The following is a 21,459-nucleotide window of genomic DNA, read 5'->3' as shown; positions in this document are numbered from 1 at the left end:
CTGTGGCATCTTACCGAGAAGCAATGCAACAAACAATACTGTTCTATGGCGGACTTCCCTCGCACTTCTAGGTGTGACGTAATTTCCGAAGATTGCCGAAGAAAAGCATTTTCGTTGTCAAGGGCATTGCTATGGGTTAAACAAAGAATCTGGAAGGGTTGCGTAAAAAAAAAATAATGACAATATGCTTATAACTGTTTAGCTATTGATATTATTCAAAAACATGGTTGGCCAACCTTACTTTACATTACTGCTTTAATGGTGAGAGATATGCAGTCAAGATGAGCACAGCCAAATGTTAGGATATGTGTGAGGACAACTTTCCTTTGATTGCACCCATGACAAAACATAAGAACATATTAAAAAAAAAAAAAAGAAATTCTTCTCTTCACAGAAAGTTGTTGGTGTTTTGAGCCGCTGCAGTCGTGGCCGTTTGTAATGTTACGTGCATGCGCAGAAACACAAAGTTGTAATTTTCAAAAGTACCAACATTTAAGCAAGTTATACGAACAGGTCAGTACCGACGAAGATTTAAAATTGAAAATGAAGATGAATCTGACACGGTTTCAGAGTTAAGTGGATAAAATCATTGCTGTCTGTGGTTCTATATCGAGCTTGAAGCAATTATTGGGGAGAAGAAAGAACGAAACTACAAAAGTAAATTTTTTTGAACGATGAACTTTACTTCAAAATTTTGAATTAGAACTATGAACTGAACAGTTCATTTTATAATTTGTGGACTACAATTTGAATTAGTTCGTGTAGAAGAGTGACTTTCCCAACACTGTTGCTGTGTCCTGAATGCACTGTGCAGTTAAACATGAACCTATGGAAACAAGAAGAAGCCTTTTTGTTCTCTGGTTTACTGAAAGGAACATCAACATGCCAGACACCTCATTCCTGACTCACTGCCTTGGCTGTTTACTGATCTTAGCCCCAGGCCTTGCATTTTTGAGTGAATACTTATTGTTATTAAGCCCACAAAAACAAATGATCTGCACTATTATCTTTAGGGTTTTTTCATGGCTAACTGATTTAATTTGTCCCCAATTGTAAAGTGTTGTTTTGTGTCTGAGTAATTCCACCAAATTTGAAAAGGAGACCCAGCAGGATTCCACACAATATTTTTGTTTTGTAAAGGTTATTGGGGGTTTAATTTGGATGGAAGTAGCAGTATTTCAGTAGTAAGGAATACAATAATTAATTGCACACAACAGCCTAGTAAAGGGCACTCACGGATGGCAACCCCTATCATCACCTTTTCAGAAAATTCAAAATATGTTGTCTGGGACATTTGATTCTCAGCCAAACACAGGCCACGGATTAACACAAATATACTTCGATTTGTTATTATTTTTTTATTATATTTTCTTTTTTAAATCAAAAAGTATGTTTCAGTTTTGATTTTTAAATACCTCTTGGAACGACCATAGCTTATTATTAAAATACGTAGTGACCCTTTTCTTGATAGAATGACACGTTACAAACAATGTTTCCTCTAAGTTGCGCGCGTGCACAATTGCGCACTGCTTGCACACACTCAGCGCACAAGAAAATCTATGCAGCGCACAAAATGAAATTAAACTGAAACATATTGTAGCGTCACTAGGACCATTGTCGGCGCCACAGTGACACTTCTATTGGTGCGTTCGATATGGCAACGCAACATTCCTATTGGTGTGTTCGATACTGATACACGGCACTCCCATTGGTGGGTTATTGACACCACAATTGTATATAGTTGTGAGGTGCATGACATGAGGAGAGCAGAGAAACAAAAATCGTGAAAAGTGAGTAACACACCTGTGTACACATTGTAACTTATAAGGTAACGAAAGTTACGTAGGTAACTACCGTTCTATGAATTCCGAATGACCGCCAGAGGCGGTGCTGTAAGCAGTGAATGATCCCTTCGCGCATGCGCAGTGCGAGTAAAGATACCAAAGTTGTCACCTGTGACCCCAGATTGACCCCCTGCAAAGGTATAACTTCCGGTGTCAACCTAGATGCCGTCCCTACAGAACCTTCTCGCGTGGTCACGAGGATTCTGAGTGACCGAATGCTCTGGCGGTCATTCGGGATTCATAGAACCGTAGTTACCTACGTAACTTTCGTTCTATTTCATCCCTGCTGACCGCCAGAGGTGGTGCTGTAAGCACTGAATGACCAATACCAGCGGGGTCACGAAGAATCCCCAACACAAACTGCATAGGAACCCAAAGACCACGCCCAGTTGTCGGGAGGAGGTGACATTAAAAATCAGTAAACCCCGAAGAAGGAGCCAGGCCCCGACCATGAGGGAGCGGCCACTCCCTCGAGGCAGCTCAGGAAGTAGCAATTCCCCAGGCAAAATGACAGCACGCCCCAGATGGCAGGGGGCGTCCGATAAGAGCGACAATTGGATCCATGACCCAACGAGGGAGGCGCTGCCTGGAGAGGGCAGATCCCCTGCCACGAACCCCGTAGCAGGCGTGAAGACCCATGAAAACCCGTCACAGAGTCCCCACAAAACCCCAGGGTCCCGGCCGGGCATAACAGCCCCGGCGCGACACCGCCCACCAAAAATAAGCAAGGTGTAAAGGCCGAACGCAGTACAAGTCAGCCAACACTCAGGGCACAAAGGTAACGCCAGGCCACAGCGCGACACCCGAGCCCCCAGAGAGCAAAAATATGCACGGCGGCCAACCGAGTGCGCGAGCATCACGGCGACACGCCAAGCAAAGGCAACGGTCAGCGGGAACGGCGCCCAGTGGGCTACCCACAGAGGGCCGGTCGCAGCCAGAGGCTAGAAGGGGGGCGGCACAACAGCCGAGCACCGACCGCAGACCCCTAACTGGGGCACGAGGACACCTGCGGGGCAGAGCCGCAGGTCCCCCATGAGGAAAGCAGAGACCAGGCTGTGGCTCCCTACAGAGCCACCAGAGACCCTGGCGAGAGGAGCAGAGATTGCAGCAGCTCAGACCTTGAGGGGGGGTGTAGAACGACCCAATCAAGGAGAGACCGCAACAAGTCTAGAACAACGGGGACAAAACAGCACACATCCCCACGGCCCGCACGCCACGCTAGAAACAACCACCACCGACCAGTATACTGAAGCCGGGTGGAGGGCGCCCGCAGGCGTCCAAAAGCGTCCACCAGACGGAAACCGAACAGCCGCCAATCAGCGAGCCGGTCACCTCCAGCGGCCAGACACGCCGGTGGAGACAGCGAGGACCGGGACGTGACACCAGGGCCCCAACTGGGACAGCAGGGGAGGCCATAAAAATCGCCGACAGACAGCCAAAAAAGGGGCCACAGGCCGCAACAAGTGCCCCTCCACCAGGACCCTCAGAAACGGCAGCCAGACCAGAGGGAGAGGCAGCCGGGAGCGCGCCCAGCGCGTCCCGACCGAGCGGGCCGGAGCGCACCCCACAGAAAACCAGATAGGGCAGTGGTTCGACTCCTGGGAGACTAAGAGAACGACCCCAACCCTCTGAACACACACCAAACGTGTGCACCACACCAGGACGGAGATTCCGGTGGTAGACTACGGCGGCAAATAGAACATCAGGCCAGGAAGAAACGAGGCCAGCAGCCCCGCAAGGGGAGGGGCCAGCCACACAAGAGACTAACAGACCCCGTGCCCCCGGCGAACGGCACAGTACACCACAGTGACGTTGTCCGTCCACACAGCACAAACCACCCCCGCAGGCACGGGCAAAAAATGCCCGAGAGCAAGGTGAGCCGCAAGCAGCCCTAGCATATTGCTGTGAACGGCGCGGCCCAGTACGGCCCAGCAGCCCCAAGCAGCCCAGCGCTGCCAACAGCATCCCATCTCGAGCGACCGGCACCGCAGTGACCAAATCGTACCGGACAGGAGCCATACCCAACGGTCGCCCTACCTCAGGTAGACACTGTTCCGTCAAGGCAACCTCGAACCGGCGGGAGACACTGAGCCTCCGGTGAGGAGCTGTACGGCAACCAGGCGCAGGCCGGTCAGCCACCGTTAGCAGGGGGCGCAATAAAAGAAGACCCAGGGGCACAACTGCGGACAAGGATGCCAACACGCCCCTAAGCCGCAGGAAGGCCACACACTGACGCGGAGGAGAGCGGGCAGGGGTACAAAAAGGAATCAGCCGAACGACAGGAGGCCGCCGGGGACCCTAGCCCCCAACAGGGGAAAGGCGTGCCGAACGAAAATGACAAAACGCAGCAGAGGGACCCACAGGGCCACCCGCAGGAGTGGCACCCCGACGCAGGCACAACAGCCGATGCCTGGCCGCAAAAGGCCAACCCCAAGGGGAAACCACGGCAGAGCCGAAAAGACGGCCGGGTACAACCGGAACGCCATGGAGCGTCCCCGGACAGCCCCAGCCAGTGGGGAACGAGCACGGCAAACCCGGCTACAAGCCAGAACGAGGCAGGGGGCGGACACGCGCAAGGCCACGCCGTTGAAGCCCACCGCTGGGGCATCAACACCACCCTCGGCTAGGGCGCCAAGAGGCCAGAATAAGGCGAGCTAGGAAAGCACCGACGCACGCAGCCGGGGCCGATGGCAGCGCACAACAGGACGAAAACACCCCCCAGGGGACAATGAGGGACGCAATGGCAAGGCCAACACCCGCCATGCGGTCCAGATTGACAGCAGCCAGACCATGCACAGCCACCAGAGCGCGGCCAACAGCTGAGAACAGCAAGAGAGCAGCAGGAACACACCAACCAGCCTGGAGTCCCCCCACAAAGGCAGCCGAAACAGGGACAGAAAAACCTGAAGCGGCCCGCCGGTGCCGAAAGCGCCCATCGGCGCTGAAGCAGGCCGTCGAGGCGAATCCAGCCGCAGACATGCCAACGCGCTGCGCAGCAACGCCAGCCCAGAAACGTTGGGGGAACCAGCGACAAGCCCCGCAAGGAGGAAGAAGCGCCGAGCACCGAAGACGCAACGCCTGACCACACATGTCATCATGGAACAGGGAAGCAGAACTGCCAGAGGCCGCCCAACACCAGAGGCAAGCAGCCGGTCGGCCCCCACCACCACCAGATTCCGGGCGGACGCAGGAGCCGACGTACCACGGCGCCCTAGGTGGCCACAAATGACAAGGGGCAGCGTCGCATAAGAGAACGCGCCTCTTAGCATTAACGGGGGGGGCATCCCGCACCAACCCCCACAGTCACCACCGGGGCCAGGGGAATGCCTGCCATAGGCAGACGCGACATTGAAGGGAGCCCAGGCCCCCGTCAGTGCGGAAGCCAGTTCCGCCCCTGGACAATGGGCGACGGACAGGGAGGAAGCCACCCTGGAAGCCCACAGCCGCAAACCCCATGTAAGAAACGTCAGACAGGTCACGGCACGCCGAACACCGGTCCGGGGCGTCACACAACCCAAGGAGGGAGCCACATGCAACACACTGGGAGAGTCCTCCACGGCCAATGCGAAGGGAGCGCGAACGCCACATACTCAGCAAGCGCAGCATATCACCAACCCACCACACCGACCGCAAGAAGCCACGGGAATCGACCAAACACCGGGAAAACCAGCTGAGGGAAGGTGGCACGAACCCCACCTGCACAGCAAGCGCAGCCAGGCTAGCGAGATAGCCAACCCACGACGCCGATCCCAGAAGCGACAGGACTCGACGAAACACCGTGAAAGCCAGCTGAGGGAAGGTGGCGCGAACGCCACCTGCACAACAAGCGCAGCCAGGCAAGCGAGATAGTCAACCCACGACGCCGATCGCAAGAAGCGATGGGACTCGACGAAACACCGTGAAAGCCAGCTTGAGGGAAAGTGGCGCGAACCCCACCTGCACAGCAAGCTTAGCCAGTCTAGCGAGATCGCAAACCCACGCCACCAACCGCAAGAAGCAACGGGAATCGAGGTAACGCCGTGAAAGCCCGCGCACAGCCAAAAGCCAAGCGTAGCCAAGCGGCTACGGTAACCAGCGAGGCGAACGACAACTCAGCCCCCGGAACACACGCCGGCGGCGAAAAAAGAAACAGGCGAACGCAGCCGGCGGCCACGCAGCGGTGAGCCAACCGGGATCACTCACCCAACGCCCTCAGCCAGGAGAGGGATCGCAAACGAAGACGTTGTACGCCTACACCGGCATCTAGGTTGACACCGGAAGTTATACCTTTGCAGGGGGTCAACCTGGGGTCACAGGTGACAATGTTGGTATTATTACTCGCACTGCGCATGCGCGAATGGATCATTCAGTGCTTACAGCACTGCCTCTGGCGGTCAGCAGGGATGAAATAGAACCCGTATTTGTAGAGCCTTATCAAAATTTGTCCTTTATTTCCCTAGATGGGGTTTTGATCACGTGATGTCATCATATACTGTTAATTGTGGGCTATATAATTCGCCTTAACTCGAAAGGAAGCATCAGTTTATATTAATGTTTCTAAAAGCTAAAGCACAAGTTTAGCAAGTTTATCATGATTACAAATGCACGTCCTCATATGACAAGCAGTGAGCATTTGGTTACAAATTACAGTCGAGACTCGTTGAATTTATCGTGCGACTGGTCAGAATATGAATATTAAATTGGGTTAGAAGAGGAAGTTGCCACAGATTCATGAAGTCCTCATCAATAAATGAGCCACCTAACCAGGTCTTGTTGAAGATTGAAAATTCTGATTGAATGATATTCTTTCAGCCGAGGGGGTAGTAGGTGGGGTGCGCCCCTTCACCAGCAGCGCTAGCAGATTGGACACTGTCTTCTCAACAGGACGGTCTCCCAGCCCAACTTGAATCACCGCCAACCAGCCTTCAGGAAGAGGACCAAGAAATATGCAACCACTCGCCTACCGTAAAAGAACGCCTAAAACTAAAGAAAATGCTGCGGGTTATCAAGAGATTAAACCCAGTGTTCTGTTAGATTAGCATAGCCGTATAATTATTTAGCGCTTTAGGGTTTAAGGCTTTAACATACTTATACTAGTTAATTTATACAGTAGATATACAGTGCCTTGCAAAAGTATTCGGCCCCCTTGAATCTTGCAACCTTTCGCCACATTTCAGGCTTCAAACATAAAGATATGAAATTTAATTTTTTTTTGTCAAGAATCAACAACAAGTGGGACACAATCGTGAAGTGGAACAACATTTATTGGATAATTTAAACTTTTTTAACAAATAAAAAACTGAAAAGTGGGGCGTGCAATATTATTCGGCCCCTTTACTTTCAGTGCAGCAAACTCACTCCAGAGGTTCAGTGAGGATCTCTGAATGATCCAATGTTGTCCTAAATGACCGATGATGATAAATAGAATCCACCTAAGTGTAATCAAGTCTCCGTATAAATGCACCTGCTCTGTGATAGTCTCAGGGTTCTGTTTAAAGTGCAGAGAGCATTATGAAAACCAAGGAACACACCAGGCAGGTCCGAGATACTGTTGTGGAGAAGTTTAAAGCCGGATTTGGATACAAAAAGATTTCCCAAGCTTTAAACATCTCAAGGAGCACTGTGTAAGCCATCATATTGAAATGGAAGGAGCATCAGACCACTGCAAATCTACCAAGACCCGGCCGTCCTTCCAAACTTTCTTCTCAAACAAGGAGAAAACTGATCAGAGATGCAGCCAAGAGGCCCATGATCACTCTGGATGAACTGCAGAGATCTACAGCTGAGGTGGGAGCGTCTGTCCAGAGGACAACAATCAGTCGTACACTGCACAAATCTGGCCTTTATGGAAGAGTGGCAAGAAGAAAGCCATTTCTCAAAGATATCCATAAAAAGTCTCGTTTAAAGTTTGCCACAAGCCACCTGGGAGACACACCAAACATGTGGAAGAAGGTGCTCTGGTCAGATGAAACCAAAATTGAACTTTTTGGCCACAATGCAAAACGATATGTTTGGCGTAAAAGCAACACAGCTCATCACCCTGAACACACCATCCCCACTGTCAAACATGGTGGTGGCAGCATCATGGTTTGGGCCTGCTTTTCTTCAGCAGGGACAGGGAAGATGGTTAAAATTGACGGGAAGATGGATGCAGCCAAATACAGGAACATTCTTGAAGAAAACCTGTTGTTATCTGCACAAGACCTGAGACTGGGACGGAGATTTATCTTCCAACAGGACAATGATCCAAAACATAAAGCCAAATCTACAATGGAATGGTTCAAAAATAAACGTATCCAGGTGTTAGAATGGCCAAGTCAAAGTCCAGACCTGAATCCAATCAAGAATTTGTGGAAAGAGCTGAAGACTGCTGTTCACAAACACTCTCCATCCAACCTCACTGAGTTCGAGCTGTTTTGTAAGGAAGAATGGGCAAGAATGTCAGTCTCTCGATGTGCAAAACTGATAGAAACATACCCCCAAGCGATTTGCAGCTGTAATTGGAGCTAAAGGTGGCGCTACAAAGTATTAACGCAAGGGGGCCGAATAATATTGCACACCCCACTTTTCATTTTTTTATTTGTTAAAAAAGTTTAAATTATCCAATAAATGTTGTTCCACTTCACGATTGTGTCCCACTTGTTGTTGATTCTTGACAAAAAATTAAAATTTTATATCTTTATGTTTGAAGCTTGAAATGTGGCGAAAGGTTGCAAGGTCCAAGGGGGCCGAATACTTTTGCAAGGCACTGTAATTGCGAACTAACCACATTTGGCATACACTTAACTGCATTTCATAAATTTGCATGGATGCCACCTTTTCTTTATTAATGTGGAGATAAATTTACAGTATTGTCGTAGTGTTTTTATTTAAATAACTATTTGATCACTAGTTATTTAAAATAAAATTTAAAAAAACAATACCACAATAAAAATTTGGTGACTTGACACGTGTCTACAACATGTGAACATAGGGGATAGTGCCTCTGGATTGACAGACCAGGTTGGTGGTCCCCCTTTTTAAGAAGGGGGATCGGAGGGTCTGTTTCAATTATAGAGGGATCACACTCCTCAGGCTCCCCGGTAAAGTCTATTCAGGAGTGCTAAAGAGGAGGGTCCGTCGCGAAGTCGAATCTCGGATTCAGAAGGAGCAGTGTGGTTTTTGTCACGGCCGTGGAACAGTGGACCAGTTGTACACCCTCGGCTGGGTCCTCGAGGGTGCATGGGAGTTTGCTAAACCAGTTTACATGTGTTTGTTTTGTGGATTCCGAGGGCATTCGACTGTGTGCCCAGGGGAGTCCTGTGGGGGATGCTTCGGGAGTACGGGGTACCGAGCCCTTTGGTAAGGGCTTTTCGGTCCCTGTACGACAGGTGTTAAGAGTTTGGTCCGCATTGCGAGCAGTAAGCCAAATTCATTCCCAGTCAGGGTTGGACTCCGCCAAGACTGCCCTTTGTCAGCGATTCTGTTCATAATTTATATGGACAGAATTTTTAGGCGCAGCCGAAGCATCGAGGGGGGTCTGGTTTGGTGGCCTCAGCATTGCATATCTGCTTTTTGCAGATGATGTGGTGCTGTTGGCTTCATCAAGGCGTGACCTCCATCTCTCACTGGAGCGGTTCGGAGCCGATTGTGAAGCGGTTGGGATGAAGATCAGCCCCTGCAAATCCTAGACCATGGTCCTCAGTCGGAAAGGGGTTGTGTGCCCTCTCCGGGTCGGGGATGAGACCCTGCCCCAAAGTGGAGGAGTTCAAGTATCTTGGGGTCTTGTGCACGAGTGAGGGTAGGAGGGAGCGGGAGATCTACAGGCAGATCGGTGCACTATCTGCAGTGATGCGGACTCTGCACCGGTCCGTAGTGGTGAAGAAGGAGCTGAGCTAAAAGGCAAAGCTCTCAATTTCTTGATCACAAGTTGTGTGTCGTGACTGAAAAAACAAGATACCTGATACAAGTGGCCGAAATGAGTTTCCTCCGCAGGGTAACCGGGCTCTCTAGGCTGAGAAGCTCGGTCATCCGGGAGGGACTCGGTGTCGAGCCGCTACTCCTCCACGTTGAAAGGACCTAGTTGAGGTGGAACGGGCATCTGGTTCGGATGCCTCCTAGACGTTTCCCTGGAGAGGTGTTCCGGGCATGTCCCACTGCCGGGAGGCCCCGGGGACGACCCAGGACACGCTGGAGAGACTATGTCTCTCAGCTGACTTGGGAACACCTTGGGATCCCGCCGGAGGAGCTGGTTGAAGTAGCTGGGGAGAAGGAAGTCTGGGCTCTCCTGCTTCAGCTGCTGCCTCCGTGACCCGACCCCTGACTAAGCGGCAGATGGATGGATGGATATTTGATGACTGTCAATGTATTAAATATACATCATATTTAAAATGACAACATAAATGAGCCATAGGGGCAAACACAACATAGCTTTATCAAATGCAGTCCAGTCAACGCCAAATGGGGTTAATGCACTACTACATCTGTATCAAGTATTAGCAGGAACTATAAAACTCATTGAACAACATTTTAAGGTGTGGAAAAGTGTTATACTGCTCCCTTCGTTTATGGTAAATTCTACTGACTATTTATCTGATATTTGGAGAAGAGAATAAATTAATAAATAAATCAAATTTGCATAGAATACAATCCACTTTCAGCATGACCACACCTTTGTGCTTTGCAGAAGAAATAGGCCCAGATTTTTTTGAAAGAAAAAAAAAAGACAACATCTCTACTGTCTGCTGTTATGTTTGTGACTTCTTGCCACCCAACCAACTGCACATGAAACGTGTGAAAAAATGCAGACCATGACTGCTAGTAAATGCAGTATAATAACGCATAACATAATTTATAATAATCTAAAAATTCATAAATTAGAATTTCCTCTCAATTTTCATTTATTTCAAAAACATACTGTGCCACCAGTGATCTCCTCTACCACAAGGCATTGCAGGTTTTTTGTAGGGAAACCCTGGAATGGATTGACATCTCATTACATGTTTTTTCTTTGACTTTGTGACAAGATCGATCTCTTTGTACTCACTAATATCATATTTATTTACTTATTTACTTAGCTAATCAGTTTTTAAGATTTTATTGCATGTGATTTGCTTTGTATTAATCTTTGTCTGAGCCAGTTTAGTGCTGGAATACAACCTGTACTTGTATACATACCTCAAAACATTAGTACACGTATTGTATTTTTTCATAGCATTCTTCCTATACAACTGTACTTATTTATACTGTTACAATCCCGTGAGCACATTTGTAATTTTATGTAGTTTATATCAAATTATGTCAAATTAATTTATGGGTTTAAAAAAAAAAAAAAATCACTTTTTTTTTTTTTTTAAATGCAATTTTCCGTTAAACAAACAAATAGTACGGGACACTTGCAAAGGTTCGTCTTCATCATTTTACCTCTAATCACTACTTTCTTCTCCTATCACATCTTTATTTGTGCATCATGGAACATTTTGTGGGTGAAATTGTGTATTTCAAATGTCTGTGAGTGCTCACCATGTTTCTGGGGTTTGACATGAGGAAATGTTGAGCCACATGCGCTGGTAACAGGTTGAACAGGATTCTTTTGTTGTCCAGTTTCACTTTCTCCATGTCGTCTCTCTCCTCTTCTGCCTGGATAAGTATCAACCATCATGCAGAACATAAAACATGTCAATCTATTTTTTCAAGTCGGATAGACTGAAACTGGGGTCAGTAGTGATTTCGTGTTCTTTTCACTAGAGGGAGATAATGAGTTATTTTTTCACGTCCTCCTTATGATGGGATAAACTTCCAATAATTTACAATGAAGTAAATACAGTACATTTAATCAACTGTAGAATATTCCAATGCTGTTAACCCCATGCAAAAACATTTCAATGCTTGGGCTGAACTATGTGGAAGAACAGGAGAGTAATAAAGTTGTACTTAAGTGTTTACAATAGATATTGTTATTATTCACTAGTATATTAGTAGCTGATATAATTAATTGAAGGTTGACTTCTTTTTTTTTAATTAAAAACACTTTTTTGTATTGGTTGGTGAAATATGCAATTTTTTTGAGATAGGGATTTTTGGGTTTTCTTGACTTTTTCGCCAAAATCATCAATACTAAAACAATGAAAGGCTTGAACTACTTCAGTTGTGTGTAATGAATCTAAAATATAAGAAAGTCGAATGTTTATTAGTACACTACATAAAATAATGAACTTTATCACAATATTCAATTTTTTTTTTTTTTTTTAGAAGGACTGGTATATGGCATCTATATTAAACATATAAAACATTCCACTAATATGGTGTTATATTGCAAAACATAATTGCATCACATAACCTAAATGGAAACAGCTGATAAATCTCAGTTGAGAGTGAAATACGGTCTATACAGAAAAATCAAAATTTTGTGGAAAAAGAAATTTAAAGCCAATTTCTCTAATCCATGTCAGATAAAGGTAAGCTTTAAAGTTTTTTTTGAACATCTAAATACTCAATGAATAAACAATTAAGAACCATGGCAGGAATTACTACGTTTGTTCTTAACAAATGACATGTAAGAACTATCTCTTACAAACTCTGCTCGTGATAAAACAATGACTATGGCATATCACATTTTCTGTATGTATTACCGTATCATTGCTCTATGATATGGAAAGAGATTTGTCGCAAAATGATTTATAAAATTACATCTGGAATAAATACGTGTTTTTGAATTCCACAAATATATGTGTGATTTCCATGTGTTTTTAGCTCCACAAATTAATCCAAGCTTTCATATGTTTTTGAGATGGATAAATACATGCGTGATATTCACATAAGTCATGACAAATGTACATGAAATATTTTAAAAGCACGTGATTTTCATGCATATACACTGTAAAATATATGTTGACTTGCTGCCTTATAAAATGTAATTTGTTACATTAATTATATGCAATTCACTAAATTATTTCAAGTTGTAAGGACTCAAATTAACCATAATAAGTGGATTATAGTAAATTGTTTATTTTGTGTTTGCAGTACTCAAATTAAATTGAATGAATTTGACTACAGTAACTTATTTATTGTGAGCCTTCAGTACTAAAGTAATACCTTAAATAGCTTTAGTGTGGCTTATTCATCATGTATAGGTGAACAATTTTTTTTACTTGAAATAATTCAAAGATATAAACAGCACATGCTAATTTAATTAAGAACATATTTTCAAACAGTGATGACCCTACCCCAAATAAATAAAGGGAGAACACTCAATGGATTAAATCAGGGGAATTAAACTATTTTAAAATGCTCAACAATGTATTTAAGACAAAAGAGACATTGGCTCTTGACACACTGCTGAATGTTTTGTTAATGTTTGGTGTGAAATGAACAACCGGTAGTATAACCTTATACAGTTGTACCTCTACATACGTTAATTCATTCCAGAACTTTGTAAGTCGAAATGGTCATATGTCGAGCAGGATTTTCCAATAAGAATACATTATAATTCCATGAATTAGTTTCACAGCCCAAAAACCTACACTAAATCCTTAATAAATACTGCTGGAACCATTACAAATGGCAGTTACACATAGCGAAAGATATATATTCAGTATATATATACTGTACTGTATATACAAATAAAAATCGTAATAATAATATAATAATAATAATAATTCTTGTAATAATGTAACGAATCAGGTTCTAATGTGGCGAATGTGTTTTTTGTGCTTTACCTGAACGCATCGCGTGGTTGATGTGTCAGTGAGACAGTGTCAATAATAACAGTGACAATAATAAATGTAATAAAGACTGGCGAACAGAGTTTGGAGGAGGACCGTCGAGATCGTAGACATTCTACGGCCATGGACGCGCACACCACGCTCATAACTTTTTATCATTTCCATCTTCATTTCAATGGTAAGCGTACTTTTATTCCTTTTTTTCACCACCTGTACTAACTTTCTTGGAAACTATGTTGCTTTTTCTCACAAGAAAATCCGCCGTGCATCCGTCTTGCGGGAAAACAAAGAAACGGCGGCACTGTCATAAATCGTCATATTTCGAGCATATCGTCGGATAAAGAAAAACAAATGGCAAGTCAAATTTTACTTCGGATGTCGAAAAGATCGTGTGTCGAAGCAATCATATGTCGGGGTACCACTGTATAATGTAGGCAGAGCTCTCTTCAACACCTGTGGCGAGTGACATGGAAAATAATGACAGAGACGAGCTTTTAACACTTGCTGTTCTTGTGCCCCATACACCGCACGCCTCCAAGAAACAATAAACTTTATAGAACATACATGACGTAACAACAGCAATCACTACTTTTAGTCGTAGTTGCCACAACTACCCATCATCATCATCAGCTCAGTCTTGGTCTCACACAAAAATCCACACTGGGACCGTGTGCTTTGGTCAGATGGGACCAAGATTGAGCTTTTTGGCAACAAATACTCTAAGTGGGTCTGGCGTGCCATGAAAGAGGCGCATGCTGAAAAGCACCTCATACCCACTGTGAAGTATGGGGGTGGGTCAGTGATGCTGTGGGGCTGTTTCGCTTCCAAAGGCCCTGGGAACCTTGTTAGGGTGCATTGCATCATGAATGCTTTGAAATACCAGGACATTTTAAATCAAAATCTGTTGGCCTCTGCCCAAAAGCTGAAGATGGGTCATCACTGGGTCTTTCAGCAACACAATGGCCCTAAACATATGGCCAAATCTACACAGAAATGGTTCACCTGAAACAAAATCAAGCTCCTCCCAGCTCAGTCCCCAGACCTTGTTTTGTTGGCAAAAGGGGGTTATACAAAGTATTGACACCAGGGGTGCTAATAATTGTGACACACATTATTTGATGTCAAATAATTTTTTTCTTTATGTGGGATTTTTTTCCCCACTGAATGAATGCACTTGTATTGAAGGTTGGATTTTTCTCTTTTTTTCCATTAAGGTCCCATATTATTTGAAAAAAAAAAAAAAAAAATTAGAAGCTAAAAAACACATCTTTTTCAGGGGTGCCAATAATTATGGAGGGCACTGTACATACAGATATGTATGTACAAAACAAGTAAAAATATACTCATATTTTTATGTGCAATAATACTTGTTATGTGTACATATAGAGCGAAATCTGTCTATATCTACGGGTAGGTATGGAACTTTCAAGAAATTTACCTTCAAAGAAAAAGATGCTCAACAGTCATTTATAATCGAGGATATTTTAAAAGGAATGCATTACAAAAATGACAAACATTAAAACATGTTTCTTCTTCTACCAAGTGTGCGTTTTATTCTTAACATACATACATTATAGAGTACATGAGTACCTGAGTTGCCCACAGGTAGTCAAGACGCAGCTTCAGGTCGAGCTGTCTTGAGTGGAGAGCCAGAGCTCCAGAGAATAGCAGGACTGCCAACACAGGATCATAACCCCGAGTGTGGAGAAAACCACCACTGAGAGAAAAAGTAGAACATGAAGTGCTCATAAAATATGTATCTCATCTGCTGGAGGTATGATACAATTATTTTCATAATGTTATACAGCATACAACGATGAAACAGATAGTTATATATAAATATAAACAAATACAAAGAATATGAAATGGAATTAGAGTATTAGACAGTCATTTTCTCTTGGCCAAATGGTTCAACACGTGTTTAGTGAGCATTTACGGATTACTTCGAAACGTGCGGTTGGTGGCAGAAAAAAAGAGATGACTACTGGATTTGTAAATTTCATAGTAGATTACAACAATAGTGGTACTTCTACTTACGAACGTCTCTACATACAGAATTTTCATTCTAAGATGCGCCTCAAAGGAAAAATATTGCTTCTTGTTACAAAAGAAATTTCATCATACGAAAGGTAAAAATACAGTATTGAATGCTACTTGCAGCTCCCAGAGTTTACTGAACGTAACATAAGTATAGCTGCTCTGCCATTGGCTATTGCCTAGCATCTTCCTTGCATCCATTTGGCGAAGAGGAGTCTATGTGTGTATTCAAGCGTCCTCTTCATTCGCCCCTCTGGCCATGAGGTGTTCCGACAGCTTTACGTAGGTGTATGGACTTTTACTCTTTATTCTTTGTTTTTTACATAATGCACAACTCTCATTATAGGTTTATTGTGCAAAAATCTAACTGTAACATGTATTTGTTACATGATTTGATGCATTTTCATGCTTTACAAAACTTTACATGGAACAGATTAGGGCATTAAAATGGAAAACGTATCTACTTACCGAATTTTTAGATTAAGAAACTACTTCGAGAACCACTTAATTTCATAAGGAGAGGTACAACTGTAAAGTGAGAACTTATTGACAAGAACAATCATAGAAGGTAGAAGAACTTATCTATCCCTTACATCTATCCCTCAATCACCATCAAATGTGGTCTGATATTTGAAAAAAAATGAACCATCACATCATCACCCCCCCACCGACCCCCCTAGGCAGCAATAACTTCGGCCAGATGCTTCCTGTAGCTGCAGATCAGTCTGGCACATCAATCAGTGCTAATCTTGGCCCATTATTCTCTACAAAAATGCTGTAGTTCAGTTTCGTGGGATGTCAGCAACAGTGCCAAACTCTCCCCATTTGTAGACAAGTTCTCTGACTGTCGATTGATGAACATCCAGACTTTAACTTTGACTGACTTTATCCCTTCCCAGCTTTATACAAATTGAAAACAATCCTTGATCGCAGTTCTTCAGAGAACTCTTTTGACGAAGCCATGATGCACATCAGACAATGCTTCTCATCAAGACAAATCTTACCAGGTGTGTGTTTTAAAGTGGGCAGGGCAGCTTTAAACCATTCATCAGTGATTGTGCACACACCTGTTTTAAATTGTTTGGTTAAAATTGGTTTCAATTGCTCTTTAGGGCTACGTCTACACTAGGACAGATAATTTTCTCCAGGTTATTTTGCCGACTATTTTTATACCTGTCCACACTTCGTTTAAGGTGCTTTTAAAGGCCTCCCCGCTTCTGCAAGGTACGCCTGCATTTCCGCGAACTACATATGCGTAAAAAGGAGAAGCCTCATGTGTTACGTCATCGCCTGCGCGGTTTACCTCTGAACCGGAAACTCATTCCTCGCCTGCATAAACTTTCGAAATTACTATACCTTCTAGACCAGTGGTCTCCAAACTATTCCACATAGGGGCGCAGTGGGCGCAGGATTTCATTCCAACAAAACAAGAAGACACCTTTGCACCAATCTGGTGTCTTACAAGTGTAATCAGTTGATTGCAGTCAGGTGCTGCTTGTTTTAGTCGAAACTTCATTGGTTAAATTGTCGGTACTCGATCAGGTGGAACAAAAACCAGGACCCACAGCGGCCCTTGAGGACCGGTTTGGAGACCTCTGTTCTAGACTCATTATTTTGTGATCAGTGTTTTTTCCGTGATCGCAATCGAACGCATCATGCCATCATTTACGAGCAGGAGCCGACTTGTGATTGAAATAAATCTTTATAAAACAACGAAAGCCTGACATCATTACTTGGGATGTTACGATCGATGCTCAGTTGCGCTCTCACCACTTGGAAAATAACAAATAAAAGCATATGTTGTGGCGCTGGGTATATTTCCTGAAAGCCGCAACCAGGCTGCTTGTGCATAAAAGTGGTGATCCTGGTAGTGGCAACAGTTTTGACAGGTTGTCTTGATTAAAAAAAAAAAATAAAAAAACTGATCGCGCGCCTCTTTGACTGGGAGTACCATGCAGGTCACTTTTCGGGGTTTGATTTTCCTCTATACATTTTTATATACAGTACTTATGTTCTGTTGGCATTGAATTGGGCAGCTGGCTGATGTGAGACAACTTGGGAAACGAGCTCTGTAATAAACGCTCATCTCCACCTCATCCGCGATAGGAGGACCCCAAATGGGAACTGAATTGAAACATATTATTGAGACGTAGTTTGAAGGTTCAAGAAAAATGTGTGCAAAAGGAAAGAGCAGGAATGCCACATCGTGAACATCCGCCTCGATTGTTTACATGCTGTCATGCCTTACTAAAAAGAGCGACGGCATGACGTCCCTTCCTGAATATCCGAATGTTGTATGGAGACAGCAGTCTATATAAGGCGGCGCGTAGGCGGCGGGTAACATTACCCGCCTAAGTTATCCGTCAAACAACTAATCTGGAAAATAGGCATACTAGTGTGGCCGACATGCCGTATAGTCCAACTAATTACACGTTTAAGGCCATTATCCTTCCTAGTGTAGACGTAGCCTAGGTCTCCTTAGGCAGAGGGTTCACTTACCTATTTTTCCCCATTCTGTCATTGTTTGCATGCCATCCTCATTAAAAAATGAAAACCTATAAATGTTTGGGTGGTTTTAGTTAAAACAGACACTATTTTTAAATCTGTGTGATTTTGACAAAGATCAGCTCATGGTGATTTTATGCAGAAATGTGAGAAATTCCAAAAGGTTCAGATACTTTTTCATACCACTGTATCTCATCCTTTCTCACTTCAGAAAAGAAGGATTCATCTATTTCCATGGTTTGTGCTAAAATGGGAACAGGGCCACTTCAGGGGCAATTCAAATTAGGGATAGTGGCCCCACGCCTAAAACCTTTATTGACTGTATGAACAGGGCCACTTCAGGGGCAATTCAAATTAGGGATAGTGGCCCCACGCCTAAAACCTTTATTGACTGTATGAACCAATGAAACCAAAGATTGACTACACACATATCCTATTTTCTAAAAACTACATATACCTTTATCTTACCCGACAGCTTGGCGATACCCACTGGTCTCCATGATGACTGTGTAAGTGATGGAGAGAAGGAGGAGCAGGAGGATTTTTGCGAGTGAAGACACTCTGAGGTAGGGGACAATGGTGAGTGTACCAGCTAAACAGGACAACAGCGCATATGCCACGTTTAAACCAGCTCTATCTGCAGCTGTGCTGTTAGGGGGTTCAACACCAAACATGTCTGCAGTGGAATCCTGCACAGAGTTGTTGCATCGGATTTGAACTCGACCCCACGGAATAAATCCCACCTATAAAAATGAAAGACAATAAACCAGATTTGAGGGACACAATTGCAAAAAACACCAGCTTCAGACAGACAACTATTAAGATGGGAGAGGGTGGTAGTCATAGGAAAGCAACTTCTCCAAAACGCTCACAAATAAAACTAATTTTTGTTTATACAGTACACGTACATATACAGTATATATACACACACACACATATATATATGTGTGTGTACATATATATGTACATATATATGTACAATATATACGGAAAACACTCAGGTGACTTCAGGTTCCGCTCTGAGTCCCCCAGTTTGGCCAGATTTCAAAATTGTCCAATATGCGTGTGTGATACATCATTGGAAAGCTTAAAATCTCAATTTTCTGGTGGAACAAAATTTTTGAACAGGAGGGCATTTAAAAAAAATAATTTGAACAGGAGGGCATTTTAAAAAATAAATAAACAGCAAAACCCTATCTGGAGGTCATAAGCGGATCTACTATTCAGGCGAAGTAGGCGATCGCCCTAAGCCCCAACCAGTAGGGGGCCCCCAACCAGCTGCCCTTGTCCCAACGAGCAAGGGCTTGGGCCAGCGGAGCCAGCAGCACCCAAAATTATTTGTCATGTATAATTATGTCTGCATACCAAACAAACAAATAACAAAACAAAGAAAGAAAGCTATTTGAATGCTGCATTTATATTATTCCCCCCCCCCCCCCCCCCCCACACACACACACACGCACTTAGGGATGGGAATTGATAGGATTTTTACGATTCCGATTCCATTATCGATATTGCTTATCGATTCGATTCTTTATCGATTCTCTTATCGATTCTAATTTTGGGGGAAAGAAGAACAAACGTTTTGATTGGCATTGAGTTTGTTTAATCAGAAGTCACAACCTTACAAACTCACAACGAGATCAAAAGAGGCCCAAAGCCTCAATGTTAACTGTGGCAATAAGTGGCAAATACACAAGAATGTGTAACATTTTACTAAAACATTTATCTAATAGAAATAAAAAATATTGGTATATATTGGCAGATAGGTTGTTGTTCTGCCTTTGGCAATATGTGTTAAAGCAGGGGTCCCCAATTTTTTTCCTGTGAGGGCCACATAACTTTTCCCTTCTCTGATGAGGGGCCGGGGTCAGTTTGTAACAGAAAAAATGTGACGATTGCAGAAGTGCATAGATGTAAAAAATTATTGTTTTTCAGAAAGCCACAATCAAATAACCCTTTCTGGATTCTTCACGGAATGAAAGTAAATAAAATAAAAATAATAATATAATATAATAATAATAATAATAATTAATAATAAAAAACACTATTAATTAAATAGATAATAACCAAATAACCCTCTCTGAATTCTTCAAGGAAAAGGCCAGGAAATAAATAACAAAATTGAGAAAAAAAAAAAAATTCAAAATGGCCGGACCAAATGTGGAGGCGGGCCGTATTTGGGCCGCGGGCCGCAGTTTGGGGACATCTGGGTTAACGTGTATTATTTACCATTACATGGAAATGCATGCCTTTTAGTTTTTGTGGCGCTTACATGCTCAAGTGGGGGCGCCCTTGTGCTTCCTCACGCGAGGAAGAACGCGCTCATGTGAAGAAGAGCGCGCTTACACCCGAAGAAGAAATGCCGCATCCAAGCGAGTTAACGAGTTAGTGAGAGAGGGAAACACTTCTACGAGCCTTCGTTCTTTGTTAATGTTAATATCTACAGAGGCAACGCCTGTATGTATCATCTTTTGTGTTGTTGTTGTTGTGTTTCCACTCGCGATCGGACACTTAAATCCAGTTGTGTAGTGGTTTGAACGATGTGCTAATGCTAGCGAACGAATGCTAACCATTTGTTATTACTGTTATTAGCAGCTAATCATCGCTGATTTATGTTGATGCAAACCTGTTTGTTATTGGGGACGAAATTGATTTGTTTCATTTCTATTCTTAGTTTCACTCTCCAAGTGATGGTTGAATAAAGTCAGCAAATTATACCAACGTCTTCTGCATCGTCATTTGGGAGTTTAGCTAGCTGTATAGCCAGGACTGAGCCTTAGCCTCTCTGTGAGGACAGCGCAGTCGTATTCCCTCCCGATGCAGTTATCTCCACCTTGCAATGATTCAAAGTCGCTTTGTTGTAATTTTTCCTTGTGAAGTGAAGACACACTTTCAAGCGTTTGAACCTACGTGCTGTCATTGTTATGTTTATGGCTGCAATGCTCGTGTTTACCCGTCGTAACCTTTCATTTTCACACTCTTTCCTGGTGAAGTGTAGTCAAACTTTGGAGCGACTGGTTCTTGGCGCCATGCTAGTTTGATGCGTCTGGACAACAAGACACGTCACGACGCAATACGCGTCTTTAGGAATTGTTAAAGGGATCGTTAAGGCTTTTTCATTGTGATGTCGAGGCCTCGAAACACTCGGAACCGGTTCCGAATTGGAATCGGATTTCGATTCCCATCCCTACACGCACTACAATGGACTGTTCCACGACGACGGACTGAGTATCAGTCGCGTAGCTTTGTTTAGCTCAGTTTAGCATCGCTTAGCTCCGCTTAGCTGTTCGTTAGCTTCACCTAGCTCTCCCACGTTTTTCACCCCACTAAGCTCGCTATTTTTACAGCAGACTTGGTACTTTGCACGTCGGCTATCGTTTATTTTGAAT

The 21,459-nt window shown here is 44.0% G+C and overlaps 1 protein-coding gene across 1 annotated transcript in view; it reads right to left on the bottom strand.

Annotated features, from left to right (window-relative positions):
• Window positions 1-21,459, bottom strand: part of adcy1a (adenylate cyclase 1a) — a 136,554-nt gene that overhangs the window by 33,352 nt on the left and 81,743 nt on the right. Inside the window, exons 13-15 of the mRNA XM_057840746.1 lie at window positions 18,536-18,810; window positions 15,116-15,242; window positions 11,325-11,441 (exon numbers count right to left, since the gene is read on the bottom strand). Of these exons, the coding sequence (XP_057696729.1) occupies window positions 11,325-11,441; window positions 15,116-15,242; window positions 18,536-18,810 (519 nt within the window). The remainder of the gene's footprint in view (window positions 1-11,324; window positions 11,442-15,115; window positions 15,243-18,535; window positions 18,811-21,459) is intronic.

The sequence above is a fragment of the Corythoichthys intestinalis genome, chromosome 7 (genome assembly GCF_030265065.1).
Source record: "Corythoichthys intestinalis isolate RoL2023-P3 chromosome 7, ASM3026506v1, whole genome shotgun sequence".
Taxonomy (NCBI): Eukaryota; Metazoa; Chordata; class Actinopteri; order Syngnathiformes; family Syngnathidae; genus Corythoichthys; species Corythoichthys intestinalis.
The sequence above is the reverse complement of the archived record's forward strand: the minus strand, read 5'-3'. Positions and strand labels throughout refer to the sequence as shown.